The sequence below is a fragment of the Cervus elaphus genome, chromosome 21 (genome assembly GCF_910594005.1).
Source record: "Cervus elaphus chromosome 21, mCerEla1.1, whole genome shotgun sequence".
Lineage (NCBI taxonomy): Eukaryota > Metazoa > Chordata > Mammalia > Artiodactyla > Cervidae > Cervus > Cervus elaphus.
The window spans coordinates 81,558,272-81,575,021 of NC_057835.1; the positions used below are offsets into that span (position 1 = coordinate 81,558,272).

General features: G+C 46.9%; 1 protein-coding gene across 4 annotated transcripts in view; it reads left to right on the forward strand.

Annotated features, from left to right (window-relative positions):
- DEPTOR (DEP domain containing MTOR interacting protein) overlaps nt 1–16,750 on the forward strand; it is a 164,591-nt gene that overhangs the window by 115,343 nt on the left and 32,498 nt on the right. For 3 of the 4 annotated variants that reach the window (XM_043879311.1, XM_043879308.1, XM_043879310.1), the window contains 2 exons: nt 603–673; nt 3,279–3,383. In XM_043879311.1, the coding sequence (XP_043735246.1) occupies nt 603–673; nt 3,279–3,383 (176 nt within the window). Of the gene's footprint in view, nt 1–602; nt 674–3,278; nt 3,384–12,822; nt 15,752–16,750 lie in introns of those variants that run through there. The other variant, XM_043879309.1, reaches the window with a different exon arrangement.

Genomic DNA, 16,750 nt, shown 5'->3' on the forward strand with positions numbered 1-16,750 from the left:
TCAAGGCTATGGTTTTTCCAGTGGTCATGTATGGATGTGAGAGTTGGACTGTGAGGAAAGCTGAGCACTGAAAAATTGATGCTTTTGAACTGTGGTTTTGGAGAAGACTCTTGGGAGTCCCTTGGACTGCAAGGAGATCCAACCAGTCCATCCAAAAGGAGATCAGTCCCGGGTGTTCATTGGAAGGACTGATGCTGAAGCTGAAACTCCAGTACTTTGGGCACCTCATGCGAAGAGTTGACTCATTGGAAAAGACCCTGATGCTGGGAGGGATTGGGGGCAGGAGGAGAAGGGGACGACAGAGGATGAGATGGCTGGATGGCATCACCGACTTGATGGGCATGAGTGTGAGTAAACGCCAGGAGTTGGTGATGGACAGGGAGGCCTGGCGTGCTGCAATTCATGGGGTCACAGAGTCAGACACAACTGAGCAACTGAACTGAACTGAACTGATGTTTGCTAATTGTTGTTAACTGGGAGGCAGGGATCTTTGCCACTTTGGGTCACTGATGTCACAGATTGAGGCATTCAGGAAGTTTGTGCTGAAAGGCTGAACAGAGGGCTGAGAGGGTTTGTGCCTTGACCCTGTGTCTGTCTTACAGTGTTGAAGAGGCCTGTCACTTCTGAGGAACTCTTGACTCCTGGGGCCCCGTATGCGAGGAAGACATTCACGGTAGGCTCATCCTTTGGTTTTTCTCCTAGACTGCTTGTCTGATTGGAGCACGTCAGCGTGGCAGCCTGTCCATGTCAAGTTTAGGGATGGACTTTGAAAGGTTCTCCCAGTTCCCCTTTGGTTTTGAGCATCATTATGACAGTGTGACTTTCTTGACCCTTTGGCAATAAAATTCATTAGGACTTGACACAATTTATTATTATTAATCCAGCATTTCAAATTCCTTTTGATGTTTCCCTAAAAAAAATTCATTATGTAACTATTCTTATATAATGACAGATTTAAAGGCAGGTGGTAGAACAAATAATGCCAACAATCCCTTTCTACATTATAGTTAATTATAAAAATTATTTAAACCACGTGGTTGTTTAGTTGCTAAGTCATGTCCAAGTCGGCAAAAGAGTCTTTTGTGACCCCGTGGACTGTAGCCCACCAGGCTCCTCTCTCCATGGGATTCTCCAGGCAAGAATACTGGAGTGGGTAGTCTTTCCTTCTCCAGGGGATCTTCTGGACCCAGGGATCAAACCCGTATCTCCTGCACTGCAGGCAGATTCTTTACCACTGAGCCACCAAGGAAGCCTTATTTAAGGCATGAGGGAGTCTTTAGAGAAGGGAGGTTGTTCTGTGATGACCAGTGGAGCTTTTTTTTTTTTTTTTTCCAGTGGAGCTTTTGACAATGTTTTAGTGCCTTGAATTACAGAAGGAGCTCATTTGGATGTCCTGTTACCTGTGAGCACCTTCTGACCACCTGCCCTGTCCTGGAGGGGCTTCAGCCTTCCTCCTCCTTCTGAGGCCCCTGGTTTTCTTCAGACAGAACCCAAGTGCTCTGTTTCGCGTGTTTGTTTTTTTTTAGGAATTTTGAAATGTGAACCATTTTTAAAGTCTTTATTGAATTTGTTCCAGTATTGCTTCTGTTGTATGTTTTGCTTGTTTGGCCGTGAGTCATGTGGGGTCTTAGCTCCCCAACCGGGGATCAAGCCCACAGCCCCGCATTGGAAGGTGGGGTCTTAGTCTCTGGACCCCCAGGGATTGATCCCACACCCCCGCACTGGAACGTGGCGTCTTAGCTGCTGGACCCCCAGGGGCGCCCCCAAGCTCCCTGCTTGACCTCACCCCCCTCACTTCCATCCGCCTGCCTCTGTCTCTTGTCTCCTCACATCTACATCAACGGCTCCTTTAAAACACTTCTCCTCACCCTTTCTTTAGTCTTCTAATGTTTGTTTTAATACCTCAAGGTGGGAGAAAAGCTTTGCACTCGCATCCGTGCTGCAAACGTTTGTCAAGGACTAGAGCACATTCTGAGCACCAAGGAATTCAAGCCGGTTGGGTCCATTCATAGCCAGTCAATATGAAAAAAGTGCCGGTAACACATCTATATCAGAGGAGAAGGTAAACCGTACGTTTGGAAGTGAAATCACGTATGAAGAACTAAGAGTGCCAAACCCTAAAGCCAGCAAAGTACCTGATAAAGAGCGTCTCAGCTCTGCCCTGGTGGTCCAGTGGCTGAGAACCCACCTTCCAATGCTGGGGATACGGGTTTGATCCCTGGTCTGGGAAGATGCCACATGCCATGCGGCAACTAAGCCTGTGCACCACAGTTACTGAATCCTGAGCACCCTGGGGCCCACGCTCCACAACGTAGGAAGCCGGCGAAATGAGAAGCCCACGCTCCGCAACTGGAGAGCAGCCCCTGCACGCAGTGGCTGGCACAGCCCAAAATACATAAGTCAAAAAAGAACTTCTCAGGCAAGCAAAAACAGAGTTTATGAGTACTGAACCTGCCCTGAAAGTCTTCAGGAATGGTCACAAACATGTCATTTGCTTCTCTGCTTTTCCTCCATCTCCAGCATTCAAGAGACAGTGGAGTGTATTTTTTAGGTTTATTTCTCTTTGGTTTTAAGTATCAATGCCAGCATTGCTAGTAATTGATTGTGAACGGCTGTCGTCTGTATTTCAGCTGGGGTATGTGCTGGAGACGTGTCTGGGAGCTGCCCAGCACATGTAACTGCCAATTCTAATCACAATTCTGTTGGGAAGAAGCACTCTCCAATTTCAAACAACTTTTGGACCAGAGTTAGCTTGAGAATTAAGAACTTTGTGTCCTTTTTCACTGTCTTTTCTTGGTACACTAAATTGTGTTTCAAGAAAGCCAAGACTCTTGATGTTTCTCCTCCTCAGTAATTGAAATGGTTACTTTAGAGTTCAGTGAGGTAGCAAGATCATGAGGAAAGTATCCTTTGGATGCAGGAGAAGAGAACTGGACCCAGAGGGAAATTTCAACCATATTTTTCAGATCATCTAAACTTTCCGTTAGAGTCTGATGGTAAACAGCCTAAGAAAGAAGCCGTCTGCTGATTGTTTATGGAGCAGTGGCTTCACAGAAGCACCTTCTTTCCGCCGACAGGTGTTTCTCGGCCACAGCTTCTGCATAAACATGTGGGCCTGTGTTGCGTGCGATGGAAGCAGGCCAGCTCCTTCCCGACAGCGCGCAGACGAGCCGGAGGAGGCTGCCTCCAGCCGGGGCGTTCAGTCTCGGGTCTCCTCTCTCCTGGAGGCTGGGCACCAGGGCCTTCTGTGGGTTGCTGACTGTGGTTTTCCTCCCTAGATCGTCGGGGACGCGGTCGGCTGGGGCTTCGTGGTGCGCGGGAGCAAGCCGTGCCACATCCAGGCCGTGGACCCCAGCGGCCCGGCGGCGGCGGCGGGGATGAAGGTACGATGCGCCGAGCCTCCGCGCGTCCCACCTGCCTCGCCCTGCGCGCTTGCTCCCTTCTGTCCTCCCCTCTGCCCTTCTTGCGTGCGGCCGGGTTGAAGCCAAGAGCTTGGAAGTGAGGTCCAAAGGAAGAGGGCGAGTCTTCCTGTCCCTCGGACTCCACCTCCTTGTTTTCTAAATCTCCCGCGGGTTTTTGTTGTTTACATTTCTCTCCTTAACCAATACTTAATTTGAAAAAAGAAAGTTTCCTTTTGCATAAGTCTTTTTTTTTTCTTTGAGTTACAGAAACATTTTTATTTTATTTTATTTTTTAAATTTATTTTAATTGGAGGCTAATTACTTTACAGTATTGTGGTGGGTTTTGCCATACATTGACATGAATCAGCCATGGGTGTACATGTGTTCCCATCCTGAGCCCCTCCCACCTCCCTCCCCATCCCACCCCTCAGGGTCATTCCAGTGCACCAGCCCCAAGCACCCTGTCTCATGCATCAAACCTGGACTGGTGATCTATTTCACATATGATAATATACATGTTTCAATGCTATTCTCTCACATCATCCCACCCTTGCCTTCTCCCACAGAGTACAAAAGACTGTTCTATACATCTGTGTCTCTTTTGCTGTCTCACATATAGGGTCATTGTTACCATCTTTCTAAATTCCATATATATGCGTTAGTATACTGTATTGGTGTTTTTCTTTCTGACTTACTTCACTCTATATAAGAGGCTTCAGTTTCATCCACCTCATTAGAACTGATTCAGATGTATTCTTTTTAACGGCTGAGTAATATTCCATTGTGTATATGTACCACAGCTTCCTTATCCATTCGTCTGCTGATGGGCATCTAGGTTTCTTCCATGTCCTGGCTATTATAAACAGTGCTGCGATGAACATTGGGGTGCACATGTCTCTTTCAGATCTGGTTTCCTCGGTGTGTATGCCCAGCAGCAGGATTGCTGGGTGGTATGGCAGTTATGTTTCCAGTTTTTTAAGGAGTCTCCACACTGTTCTCCATAGTGGCTGTACTAGTTTGCATTCCCACCAACAGTGTAAGAGGGTTCCCTTTTCTCCACACCCTCTCCAGCATTTCTTGTTTGTAGACTTTTGGATAGCAGCCATTCTGACCAGCGTGTAATGGTACTTCATTGAGGTTTTGATTTGCATTTCTCTGATAATGAGTGATGTTGAGCATCTTTTCATGTGTTTGTTAGACATCTGTATGTCTTCTTTGAAGAAATGTCTGTTTAGATCTTGGCCCATTGTTTGATTGGGTCGTTTATTTTTCTGGAGTTGAGCTGCAGGAGCTGCTTGCATCTTTTTGCTCAAGTCTTACCTGAGAACACTGGCTCTGTTCTACACAGAGTACGTACTTGGGGTGTTTATGCCGCCAGTAGAGCGTGTTAAGACCATAAGGAACAGCAAATAGTGAGAACAGGAGTCATGGAGTCATGGAGTCATGGAGTTTGGAAGAAAAGTCACAGCGTTTTTTTTTTTTTTACCAGCTCTTTGAATAAGTTTCATAACATCTCATTGCCTGTTTCCTCCTCTCTGAAATGATCATCGTATTTCATTCTGCTATTTTATGGATTACGTATGTTGGAACACTTGAAAAAGTGCAAAGACCTATACACACATCAGACAATTGAGTGAACTGTGTAAGATTTTTGAAAATAATTTTTTCCTATTTTTTTGTATTCAAGTAATGAATATAGAGTTAAGAAAATTTGGAAAACACACACAAGCAGGAAAAAAAATTATAATTGCTTATCATCTTTACTAAGGGAGAGATATGTACATTTTTAAGCAGTGCTTTGGAAGTATAATTGACATAAAGTATATAGCTGTTAACATCTTTGTTTATAGCCTTCCAGATTTTTTGTATGTATATGTACATATATTATATATACATTGTTTTTATTTATAAAGAAATATGGTATAAGAGGATATTGAGATCATTGGTTTTCTGCTTCAAGACACCTTTATCTCTCAGTTTTGTCCTGCCTCACAGAGGATGTTATCTCTTGCTTATCTGGGATCATGGGCAGATGCAGAAGATGTGGAAGCCACAGGTTGTGGCTTTATGTCTTCAAGACTCATCCACGCCCATCAGTCCCTCTTCTAGAGCAGGAGACCAGTGGAGCTGCAGGTGTGGTTTGGGCCTGCACTGCCCTGGTTCCCAGCGCTCACCCCCTGGCAGCGATTCACCTTCTGGACGAGAGTGGGCCGCCTGGACCACACCGGTGAACCAGATCAGGGACTGCGGCCGGTCTGGGCAACTGACGCCGGGTTCGGAACTGACTGCCCCCTGGTTTGAGCACCTGCTTCATACAGGGGTCTCTCTGGTGACTCAGAAGGTAAAGAATCTGCCTGCAGTGCAGGAGACCTGGGTTCGATTGCTGGGATGGGAAGCTCCCCTGGAGAAGGGCATGGCAACCCACTCCAGTGTTCTTGCCTGGGAAATCCCATGGATGGGGGAGCCTGCTGGGTTATAGTCCATGGGGTCCCAAAGAGTGGGACACAACTGAGCGACTGAGCGGAAGCAGTTTCCTTTCACAGGCTTGTGCTCTGGGCACGTTCCATGAGCCTTGTTGGCCGAGTCCGTCTGTATGCAGTGGGCACGGTCCCAAGGAACCCAGAGCAGGAAAGTTGGCAGAGAGCATCTGTCTCTGTGCTGAGGCTGAACGTTTTCATTTTCTAATGGGACTCTTGGCTGTGGGAAGTTTCATATTTTGTTTCCACAGTAAAGTACCTCTGTATAAATTATTTTTGGCAGAGTGCTTCACTTCTGAGCGCACACTCACTTGCGTGGAGCTTTGACTCAAAGCACATTTCCTTTGGGGAAAGCGATGGATTTACATTGCAGCTAAAGACCTTGGTTTGCTTAGCTAGGTGTATTTCATTGATTTTAGTTCATCATTATCAATTAATATGCATAACTGTTCTAGATGTTGTCGGTTGATAATTAGCTGCTTGATATATCTACACTGATTGATGGGTACCTGGGATATTTTTGTCAGTTTCAGAAGCAAACACTCTAGGTTTATATTCTTAGTTTCTCAGGGGAGGTGTACAATGGTTTTTGTGTGTTGTAGGGCAGTACAGAATTCAGCAGAGCTACATTTCCAAACTTACATTATACAGCTCTCTAGTCCAGCAAAGTGAAGAGCTGACTCATTTGAAAAGACCCTGATTCTGGGAAAGACTGAAAGCAGGAGGAGAAGGGGACGACAGAGGATGAGATGGTTGTATGGCACCACTGACTCAATGGACATGAGTTTGGGTAAACTGTGGGAGTTGGTGATGGACAGGGAGGCGTGGCATGCTGCGGTTCTTGGGGTCACAAAGAGTTGGACATGACTGAGCGACTGAACTGAACTGAACTGAGTCCAGCAAAATATCCTGTCCTGAGGTTCTGTGATCAAAACAGTTTTCAACTGCTGCACACTTTATTCCTGTCTCGGAAATTTACAGAAAAGCACATTAGCATACTAAAAATGCTGGGAAATTGAGCCAAAGAAAAAAAGTCTGTTTAAATTATCTAACACAACATGTATCATTTAATAGAAGGTCTGAAATGGAATCTTAAGACTAAGATTTAAAAAAAAAAAGACTAAGATATAGCCCTATTTTAAAAAACTGCTTTTGATCAAACTCTGTATTGGGGTGAATATACTGAGATGTATTTTTGAGTTGTACTGTTGGCTAAATGAAAATGACAGATACAGAGTATAAGAAGTCAGAAAGAGAAAAACAGATGTCATATATTAAAGCATTTATATGGAATCTAGAAAAATGGTACAGATGAACCTATTTGCAAGGCAGCAGTAGAAACACAGATGGAGAGAATGGACCTGTGAACACAGAGGAGTGAGGGGGTGGGGAGGTTGAAGGTGAGACGACTTGGGAGAGTAGCACTGACATATATACACCAGTGAAAGTGACATATACACCGGTGACATATACACCAGTGACATATACACGAGTGAGAGTGACATATACACCAGTGACATATACACCGGTGACATATACACGAGTGACATATACACCGGTGACATATACACGAGTGAGAGTGACATATACACCGGTGACATATACACTGGTGACATATACACGAGTGAGAGTGACATATACACCGGTGACATATACACGAGTGAGAGTGACATATACACTGGTGACATATACACAAGTGAGAGTGACATATACACCGGTGACATATACACTGGTGACATATACACCAGTGAGAGTGACATATACACCAGTGACATATACACCGGTGACATATACACGAGTGAGAGTGACATATACACCAGTGACATATACACCAGTGAAAGTGACATATACACCAGTGACATATACACCGGTGACATATACACGAGTGAGAGTGACATATACACCAGTGACATATACACCGGTGACATATACACGAGTGAGAGTGACACATACACCGGTGACATATACACGAGTGAGAGTGACTTATACACCGGTGACATATACACCGGTGACATATACACGAGTGAGAGTGACATATACACCAGTGACATATACACCGGTGACATATACACGAGTGAGAGTGACATATACACCAGTGACATATACACTGGTGACATATACACGAGTGAGAGTGACATATACACCGGTGACATATACACCGGTGACATATACACGAGTGAGAGTGACATATACACCAGTGACATATACACCGGTGACATATACACGAGTGAGAGTGACATATACACCAGTGACATATACACCGGTGACATATACACGAGTGAGAGTGACATATACACCAGTGACATATACACTGGTGACATATACACGAGTGAGAGTGACATATACACCAGTGACATATACACCAGTGACATATACACCAGTGAAAGTGACATATACACCAGTGAATTATACACGAGTGAGAGTGACATATACACTGGTGACATATACACGAGTGAGAGTGACATATACACCGGTGACATATACACGAGTGAGAGTGACATATACACCAGTGACATATACACTGGTGACATATACACCAGTGAAAGTGACATATACACCGGTGACATATACACCAGTGACATATACACGAGTGAGAGTGACATGTACACCAGTGACATATACACTGGTGACATATACACGAGTGAGAGTGACATATACACCAGTGACATATACACTGGTGACATATACACCAGTGAAAGTGATATACACCGGTGACATATACACCAGTGACATATACACGAGTGAGAGTGACATATACACCAGTGACATATACACTGGTGACATATACACGAGTGAGAGTGACATATACACCGGTGACATATACACTGGTGACATATACACCAGTGAAAGTGACATATACACCGGTGACATATACACCGGTGACATATACACGAGTGAGAGTGACATATACACCGGTGACATATACACGAGTGAGAGTGACATATACACCGGTGACATATACACGAGTGAGAGTGACATATACACCAGTGACATATACACGAGTGAGAGTGACATATACACTGGTGACATATACACGAGTGAGAGTGACATATACACCGGTGACATATACACCAGTGACATATACACGAGTGAGAGTGACATATACACCAGTGACATATACACTGGTGACATATACACGAGTGAGAGTGACATATACACCAGTGACATATACACCAGTGACATATACACGAGTGAGAGTGACATATACACTGGTGACATATACACCGGTGACATATACACCAGTGAGAGTGACATATACACCAGTGACATATACACCGGTGACATATACACGAGTGAGAGTGACATATACACCGGTGACATATACACGAGTGAGAGTGACATATACACCGGTGACATATACACTGGTGACATATACACCAGTGAAAGTGACATATACACCAGTGACATATACACCGGTGACATATACACGAGTGAGAGTGACATATACACCAGTGACATATACACCGGTGACATATACACGAGTGAGAGTGACATATACACCAGTGACATATACACCGGTGACATATACACGAGTGAGAGTGACATATACACCAGTGACATATACACGAGTGAGAGTGACATATACACCAGTGACATATACACCAGTGAAAGTGACATATACACCAGTGACATATACACGAGTGAGAGTGACATATACACCGGTGACATATACACCGGTGACATATACACCAGTGAAAGTGACATATACACCAGTGACATATACACGAGTGAGAGTGACATATACACCGGTGACATATACACCGGTGACATATACACGAGTGAGAGTGACATATACACCGGTGACATATACACTGTTGACATATACACCAGTGAAAGTGACATATACACCAGTGACATATACACCGGTGACATATACACCAGTGAGAGTGACATATACACCAGTGACATATACACCGGTGACATATACACCAGTGAAAGTGACATATACACCAGTGACATATACACGAGTGAGAGTGACATATACACCGGTGACATATACACCGGTGACATATACACGAGTGAGAGTGACATATACACCAGTGAAAGTGACATATACACCAGTGACATATACACCGGTGACATATACACGAGTGAGAGTGACATATACACCAGTGACATATACACTGGTGACATATACACGAGTGAGAGTGACATATACACCAGTGACATATACACCAGTAACATATACCCTAGTGAAAGTGAAAGTCACCCAGTCATGTCCGACTCTTTGCAACCCCATGGACTATGCAGTCCATGGAATTTTCCAGGCCAGGATACTGGAGTGGGCAGCCTTTCCCTTCTCCAGGGGATCTTCCCAACCCAGGGATCAAACCCAGGTCTCCCTCGTCACAGGCGGATCCTTCACCAGCTGAGCCACCAGGGGAGCTACGATGTGTAAAATAACAGTGAGTAGAGGGAGCCCAGCTCGGTGCTCTGTGATGACGGCAGGGCTGGGAGCCCAGCTCGGTGCTCTGTGATGACGGCAGGGCTGGGAGCCCAGCTCGGTGCTCTGTGATGACGGCAGGGCTGGGAGCCCAGCTCGGTGCTCTGTGATGATGGCAGGGCTGGGAGGCCCACGAGGACGGGGATGTATGTGTGTGTATAGTGATTTGTACTGTTGTACAGCAGAAGTAAACACAACATTGTAAAGCAGTTATACTCCAATTAAAAAAAAATACTTTTAATGAAAATGAGGGAATGCCATGCTCTTCCATATAATTTGCTTGTGTGTATTTATTTGCTTAGTCTGTTACTTTGTTACAGAAAATGATGAATAGATGATTTCCTATTTTTGCCATATGCATTTGTTATAAAATAAGTTCTATGAAAAGCACTTGTGTAATCCAGTCCTGAGGCTTGTTCCCACTGACCTGTCACGTCACACTGCTCTTCACTTCAGGGCAGTGTGTGCGGGTGTGTAGCCTCTGTCTATGTGGGCGGCAGCACTGACCCTACAAGAACCTGTCCTGGGGAAGGAGCCAGTGACCTGGGCAGTGACCTATCCACTTGGTCTGGGTGGTAAAAGTTGCTCCAAACTCCGGCCAGACGCCTTTAGCCCCGCCGACCAGCACGAGCTAACCTAAGGCAGTGCAAAGCGCCCACCTTTGCCTCCCGCGTCACGTTCTCCCAGGAGACCAGGCTCGCCCCTGAGGTCAGCGCCCGTGTTCTCCTACTCTCCAGTGTAGACGGCGCTTTGCTTCTGGCCCTCTGTGACCTTCCCGTTCAGCGGAATTTTCCTGCTTTTACCGTGGCTGCTTAATTTCACTCCTTTCCTTGCCAAAACAGAAACCCTGTTGTAACCAAGTTTTTGTTTTTTCATTTCTCGCTTTTAGTTTGCCTTGGGGCTGGGAAACTTGTCAGCAGCGGGGCACCTTTGTGTGAACTGGAGAGCCTGGGTGCTGTGTTCCCCTCTTGATGCTTCTTGATCTTTCTGGATCCAGAGAGGAGCTCTTTGCCTGGCTTAAAGGGAACCCTTAGTCCATGAAGGTTTCCCAGGTAGCTCAGTGGTAAAGAATCTGCCTGCAGTGCAGGAGATGTGGGTTCCATCCCTGGGTCGGGAAGATGCCCTGGAGAAGGGCGTGGCAACCCCCTCCAGTGTTCCTGGAGAATCCCATGGACAGAGGAGCCTGGCGGGCTGCAGTCCATTGGGTCTCAGAGTCAAACATGACTGAGCGACTGGGCAAACCCACATGCTTAATCCATGATGAGGCGACACCATCGTGCCTGTGTTAGAATTTCCTTCTCTGGAAGTTCTGGAGGAGCTCCAGAGCACATGCCTCCTTAGGGAGAGTGAGGAGGCTCACCTGCCTTCTCCTCTGGATGGGATTGGCAGGTCTGTGACCTGCCCCCGCACCCAGCACCTCCGTGCTGCTGACCCTGCAGCTGGGGGGTGGCTCAGGCAGCTGAGCTGCGGCGGGGGCATCGCGGAGACAAGGCCAGGGAAGCTTCCAACGTCAGTTCCGTTGGAAATGGAATTGACTCTTAGGCATTTCAGTCAAAAGCCTTTTACAGCATCTCCCGCTTGTTTGGAATTTTGTTTTCACTTGTCTGTTTTTGTTCTTCTCTCCAATTACCTCCTCCTCCTCCTCACGCAGCCGTAGCACATTCGTCCTGAGACACCAGAAAGGGAACAGGTGTCACCAGAGGCGCCAAATAGAACCTTGTTTTTGGTTTTGTCTGAATCAAGACCCAGGGAACAAAGAGGGCAATTCATTACACCTTTTCCGATAAAGTTTTTATACTTATTTCATACTACTTTCCTCCCCTCTCCAGCCTAGAGAATAATGGTGATAGGATCATCGGAATTCTCACTTGATCCACCATCTTTGAATTCAAAGTTACTTTTTAGATAATTTTGTTTTCTGGTGGCACTGTCTTTAATATTTATTTACTCATCTTGCCGAGTCAGGCCCTAGTTGCCGCGCTTGGCCTCTCTGTTTGTGGCGCACAGACCTTGTTGCCCTGCAGCACGAGGGAGCGTGGTTCCCCGACCAGGGATTGAACCTACGTCCCCTGCATTGGAAGGTGGATTCTTAGTGAAAGTGCAGTTAGTCACTCAGTCGTGTCTGATGCTTTGCGATCCCCTCAACTGCAGCCCGCCAGACTCCTCTGTCCACGGGATTCTCCAGGCAAGAACACTGGAGTGGGTTGCCATTTCCTCCTCCAGGGGATCTTCCCGACCCAGGGATCGAACCTGGGTCTCCAGCAATAACCACTGGACCACCAGGGAAATCCCAGAGTTGTTCTTATTTTGAAAGTTCTTTTACCTAAACAATGGAATCTGCAAACCTCTGGTGTGGAGGACCTTTGCTTGGCATGGCACTTCTAGAGTGGAGCATGAAACACAGGGACGATCAGGAGCTGAGTCACCCCATGCAATGCGTTTTCCTCTGAAAGAGTTTGGTCCCCACACTTTCCCCTCCGTGACTCCTCTCATCCTTTAGGGATGCCACTCCAGTCGCGTCTGGCTGATTTCAGCTCGATGGGGAACGGAGGAAGGAGAGAGAACAGTGACTTCCCGAGTGTCTTCTGTGTCCCTGACCTTCGTGTGCTGAGTCCGCTTCACATCCGCAGCTAAAGAGTAAAATCCTGAAGGAAGAAACGGTCCCAGGAGGAATAATTATATTTCTTTAGTCTCTTTTCCTCTGCATTGAAAAGGGATAAAATTCCTTCCCCAAGATATTCTACAGGCTACAGTCTAATAATGTCACTTAAACTTGGTTTCATATCACAACCTTTAATGACATCTTCTCTCTTTTTTTTTTGATCACAAAAGTCTGTCAAGTCTAAAGCCAAGTGTGGGTCCCATTCTCTATCATAACTTGATTTTCTTGATCCTCTAGTAGCTATCTTCCATTCGAGTCAGAGAAGACTGAAAAATACATCATGATTGTGCCTAGATACATGCCTAGATTGTGCCAAGTAAATCTAATTACATGACTTTGGCTCTTTCTTGTTTAATCACCAAGTTGTGGACCCCATGGACTGTAGCCCACCAGGCTTCTCTGTCCGTGGGATTCTCCAGGCAAGAATCCTAGAGCGGGTTGCCATTTCCTTCTCCAGGGGCTCTTCCTGACCCAGGGATCAAACCCGGGTCTCCTGCATTGCAAGTGGATTCTTTACCACTGAGCCACCTGGGAAGTTTGGCTTCCCTTACAGCGAGAGTGAATGCCAGTCACCTTCCATGACCTGCAGAGCCCATTACCTGGGCTGTTTGGGTCACAGCGTTGTCTCCAGTGTGCTTTGCCCGAAGCTCCTCTGGCCTCGGGCTGAGTGACTGCTCCCACAGTTGTCATTCAAGTTGCAGATTCAACCTCAATTTTTCAGAGAAGCCTTCTTTAAACAGCTTGTCTTCCTCCAGTTACTCGTTATCATATTACCCTGTCTTCTCTTTTCAAGATATAACACTCATTGGAATCAGATAATAGTACTTAATAGTTTATCATTTGTCTCCAGTAGCTCCACAAACGTACGGACCTTGTGTGCCTTCAATATCCCCGGTCCTTTAGTGAGCGCTAGAAGCACACGGGCTGCCTGACCCGGCGAGTTGGTGCTTCTGGAGAAAGACTAAGGAGCTTATTCGTTGAACCCCTGCGTTGTATTCCCACACCTTTCATACCCACTATCTCTTTTATTGCTCTTACAAGTCTTGAAAGAGGGGTGGGAAATGTCCTACCCACCTTGCACATGAGGAAACCAAGGCCCACTGAGTCCCTTTCTCAAGGTCACCAAGCTTGTGAATGCCAGAGCTAGTTTCAAATCTGGTCTCTTTGCCCCAAACTCCTAATAATATTTCCTTTTGTATTCAGTTCAAGATGAGTTGTTGAGGTGGTCACATGTTCACCTGCCTTTGCTTGGAGAAGATATAATAAATAATTCTTATTCTTGGCACCAGCCCCTCACCTAGGTCAGGACTAGATCTGGCGGGGTCATCCAAGTGAAAGACATAAAAGAAAAAATGCATGTCTGCTAGTTTAATCAAACACTTATCTGAGCAAACCATTAAGCCTTCAGACTGTGAAGGAATGTGAGCCATATTTACAAATAAGAAACAAAAGATATCCTTGCTCTTTTCTGGAAAGTTTTTTTCTTTTTTCCTGGTGGGAATAATTAAATCCTGTGAGAAATGGTATTCAAGTTTTCATGCAGCCTCGTGCCAGCCCTCAAAGGGATTCCGAGACTCCTGGCTTCTCCTCTTGCTTCCTGCTGTTATGAATTGATGGATGTGGATGCACGGGGCCTCTTTTCACTGTTTGTTTGTTTCTCTGTGTGTTTATATGGAGACAGAGCCATCTGAGTCACAGTAAGGAATTAGTGGTCATTGTGTTCTTTTTTTTCCTCCTTTCAAAAATTCCTATTTCTCATATAGAAGAGAAATGGCAAAATCCTGCTTTTTTGATCTTTCCTCCCTGTGGCCACAAAGCTGGTATGTTTCATGGAATTTTCCTCCTAACCAAGAGAGGCCAAGTTGGCCTCCCAAATTCCTAATTAATTTGCCAAGACCGTTTGGTCACTGGTGTAGCAAATGGTGGGACGACAGTCAACATGTGTGAAGAAAGCTGCACGCCGCGATGTTTACAAGCGGCTCCTTTCCAGTGGAGCAGGAAGGCCATCCGTGCGGCCGTGCTGGGCCGTGCTCTCCTCTCGGGAACGTGTCTGTTCTCACCCGACGGGGAGCGGAAGGGCCAGTCCTTGCTCACCCGGGCACGGTGGGCGGGGGAGTCGGCGGCTCTGGCTGTGGGGCCTGCTTCTCGGGGCTCAGCTCTGACCTCCTTTCTGCTCGCTGTCCTCCCTGCCTGCCCTGGAGGGGACAGGCAGCTCGGCAGTTCTGTGTTCAATGCGTCTTTCTTGCCCACCTGCCGTCAGGTCAGGCCTCCCTGGGATTTATGGTCTGGAGAGGGAGATCACCCCAGAGCTCCACTCCGGAGTGTAGAGTTATAAACAGGTGTGGGGGGACACACAGGGCCAGTCTTCTCCCCTGCGTGGGCCCGTGGGGCATGACAAGGGGCACGTCCCCAGGGGAGGATGCTTGAGCTGAGACCTAAAGGATGGATAGAAACTGGGACTCTGTGGAGGTCCAGCAGTTTTAAGGCCGCTTCCAATGAAGGGGGCACAGGTTCGATCCCTGCTTGGGGAACTAAGAGCCCACACGCACTGTGGCATGACCAAAAAAACCACACACACACACACACACACAATGGGTAGACATCAAGTAGACCTAAGTATATCTGTGTGTTGTGTGCACACATGTGTACATGCTCATGCCCACGGATGCAGTGTGTTCACATGTTCAGGTGTGTGTACAGACACACACACGGAGAGTTTATTCCATAAAGAAAGAACTAGGGTGGAGCTGTTGCCGGGGGCAAGAACAGGGGGAAGGACAGCTTGGGAGTTTGCGGTGGATGTGTACATGCTGTGTACACATCGACCACCTACAGGACCTACTGTACACACAGGGACCGCTGCCCAGTGTCCGTGGCAGCCGGGACTGGGGGGCTTTGGGGGAGAAGGGATACATGGATGTGCATGGCTGAGGCCCTGTGCTGTCTGCCTGAAACTGCCAACGTTGTTAGTCAGCTCTACTCCAGTGTGCTGTAAAAACGTTAAAGGATGGAGCATAGTTCTTGGAAGGAAAGGGTGACAGCTGAGACTTGACTGCACTGTGAAGGGAGTTTGGGGAGGAAGGCTGGCAGTGAGTGAGAGCAGTGTCTCTCAGCCTACTTTTTATTCTCTTTCTCTTAAGGAGCATTTTACAGACATTTTTCCCCTTAGTCATCTCTTTCCATAAAATGTAGATACCACAGATAACTGTAGACCTGTTTAGTCCTATCTGTATGTACGAATATGTAAGCATGTGCTTCATACATAAAAAGAGGAAGCTTGTTTTTTTACACTCCCAAGAGGTAGTTTTTCTCCCCTTTGGGAACTAGGTCACCCCCAGTGAAAATGCGTGAGTTGGAGGAGGGAAGGTTAAGAGATTTATAAAGCTGGGTTTTGAATTGAGTCATAACTTTCATGTGACAGAAGACAGCCTTTAGTATAGGGTTTGGTGAGCTGTGGAACGTCCACACGGAGCGTTTCCCGCTCCGGGGGTCCCTGTGGCCTCTTCGCGGTCAGCCCCCTCCCGCCAGAGGCAGTCACCGTTCCCATTTCTGTCTCCAGAGACTGGTGCAGGCGTTTAGCGGCGGGCAGACTCCAGGACTGCCCAGGCCTCTGCTCTGACTGGGCCCGTGTGGAGCCTCCTTAGGGTCCGTTAGCGTCGGGCAGCATCCAGGCTCCCCCGCCTAGGCCTCTGCTCTCCTGACGGGTCCGTGTGGAGCCTCCTCAGGGTCCGTTAGCGTCGGGCAGCATCCAGGCTCCCCCGCCTAG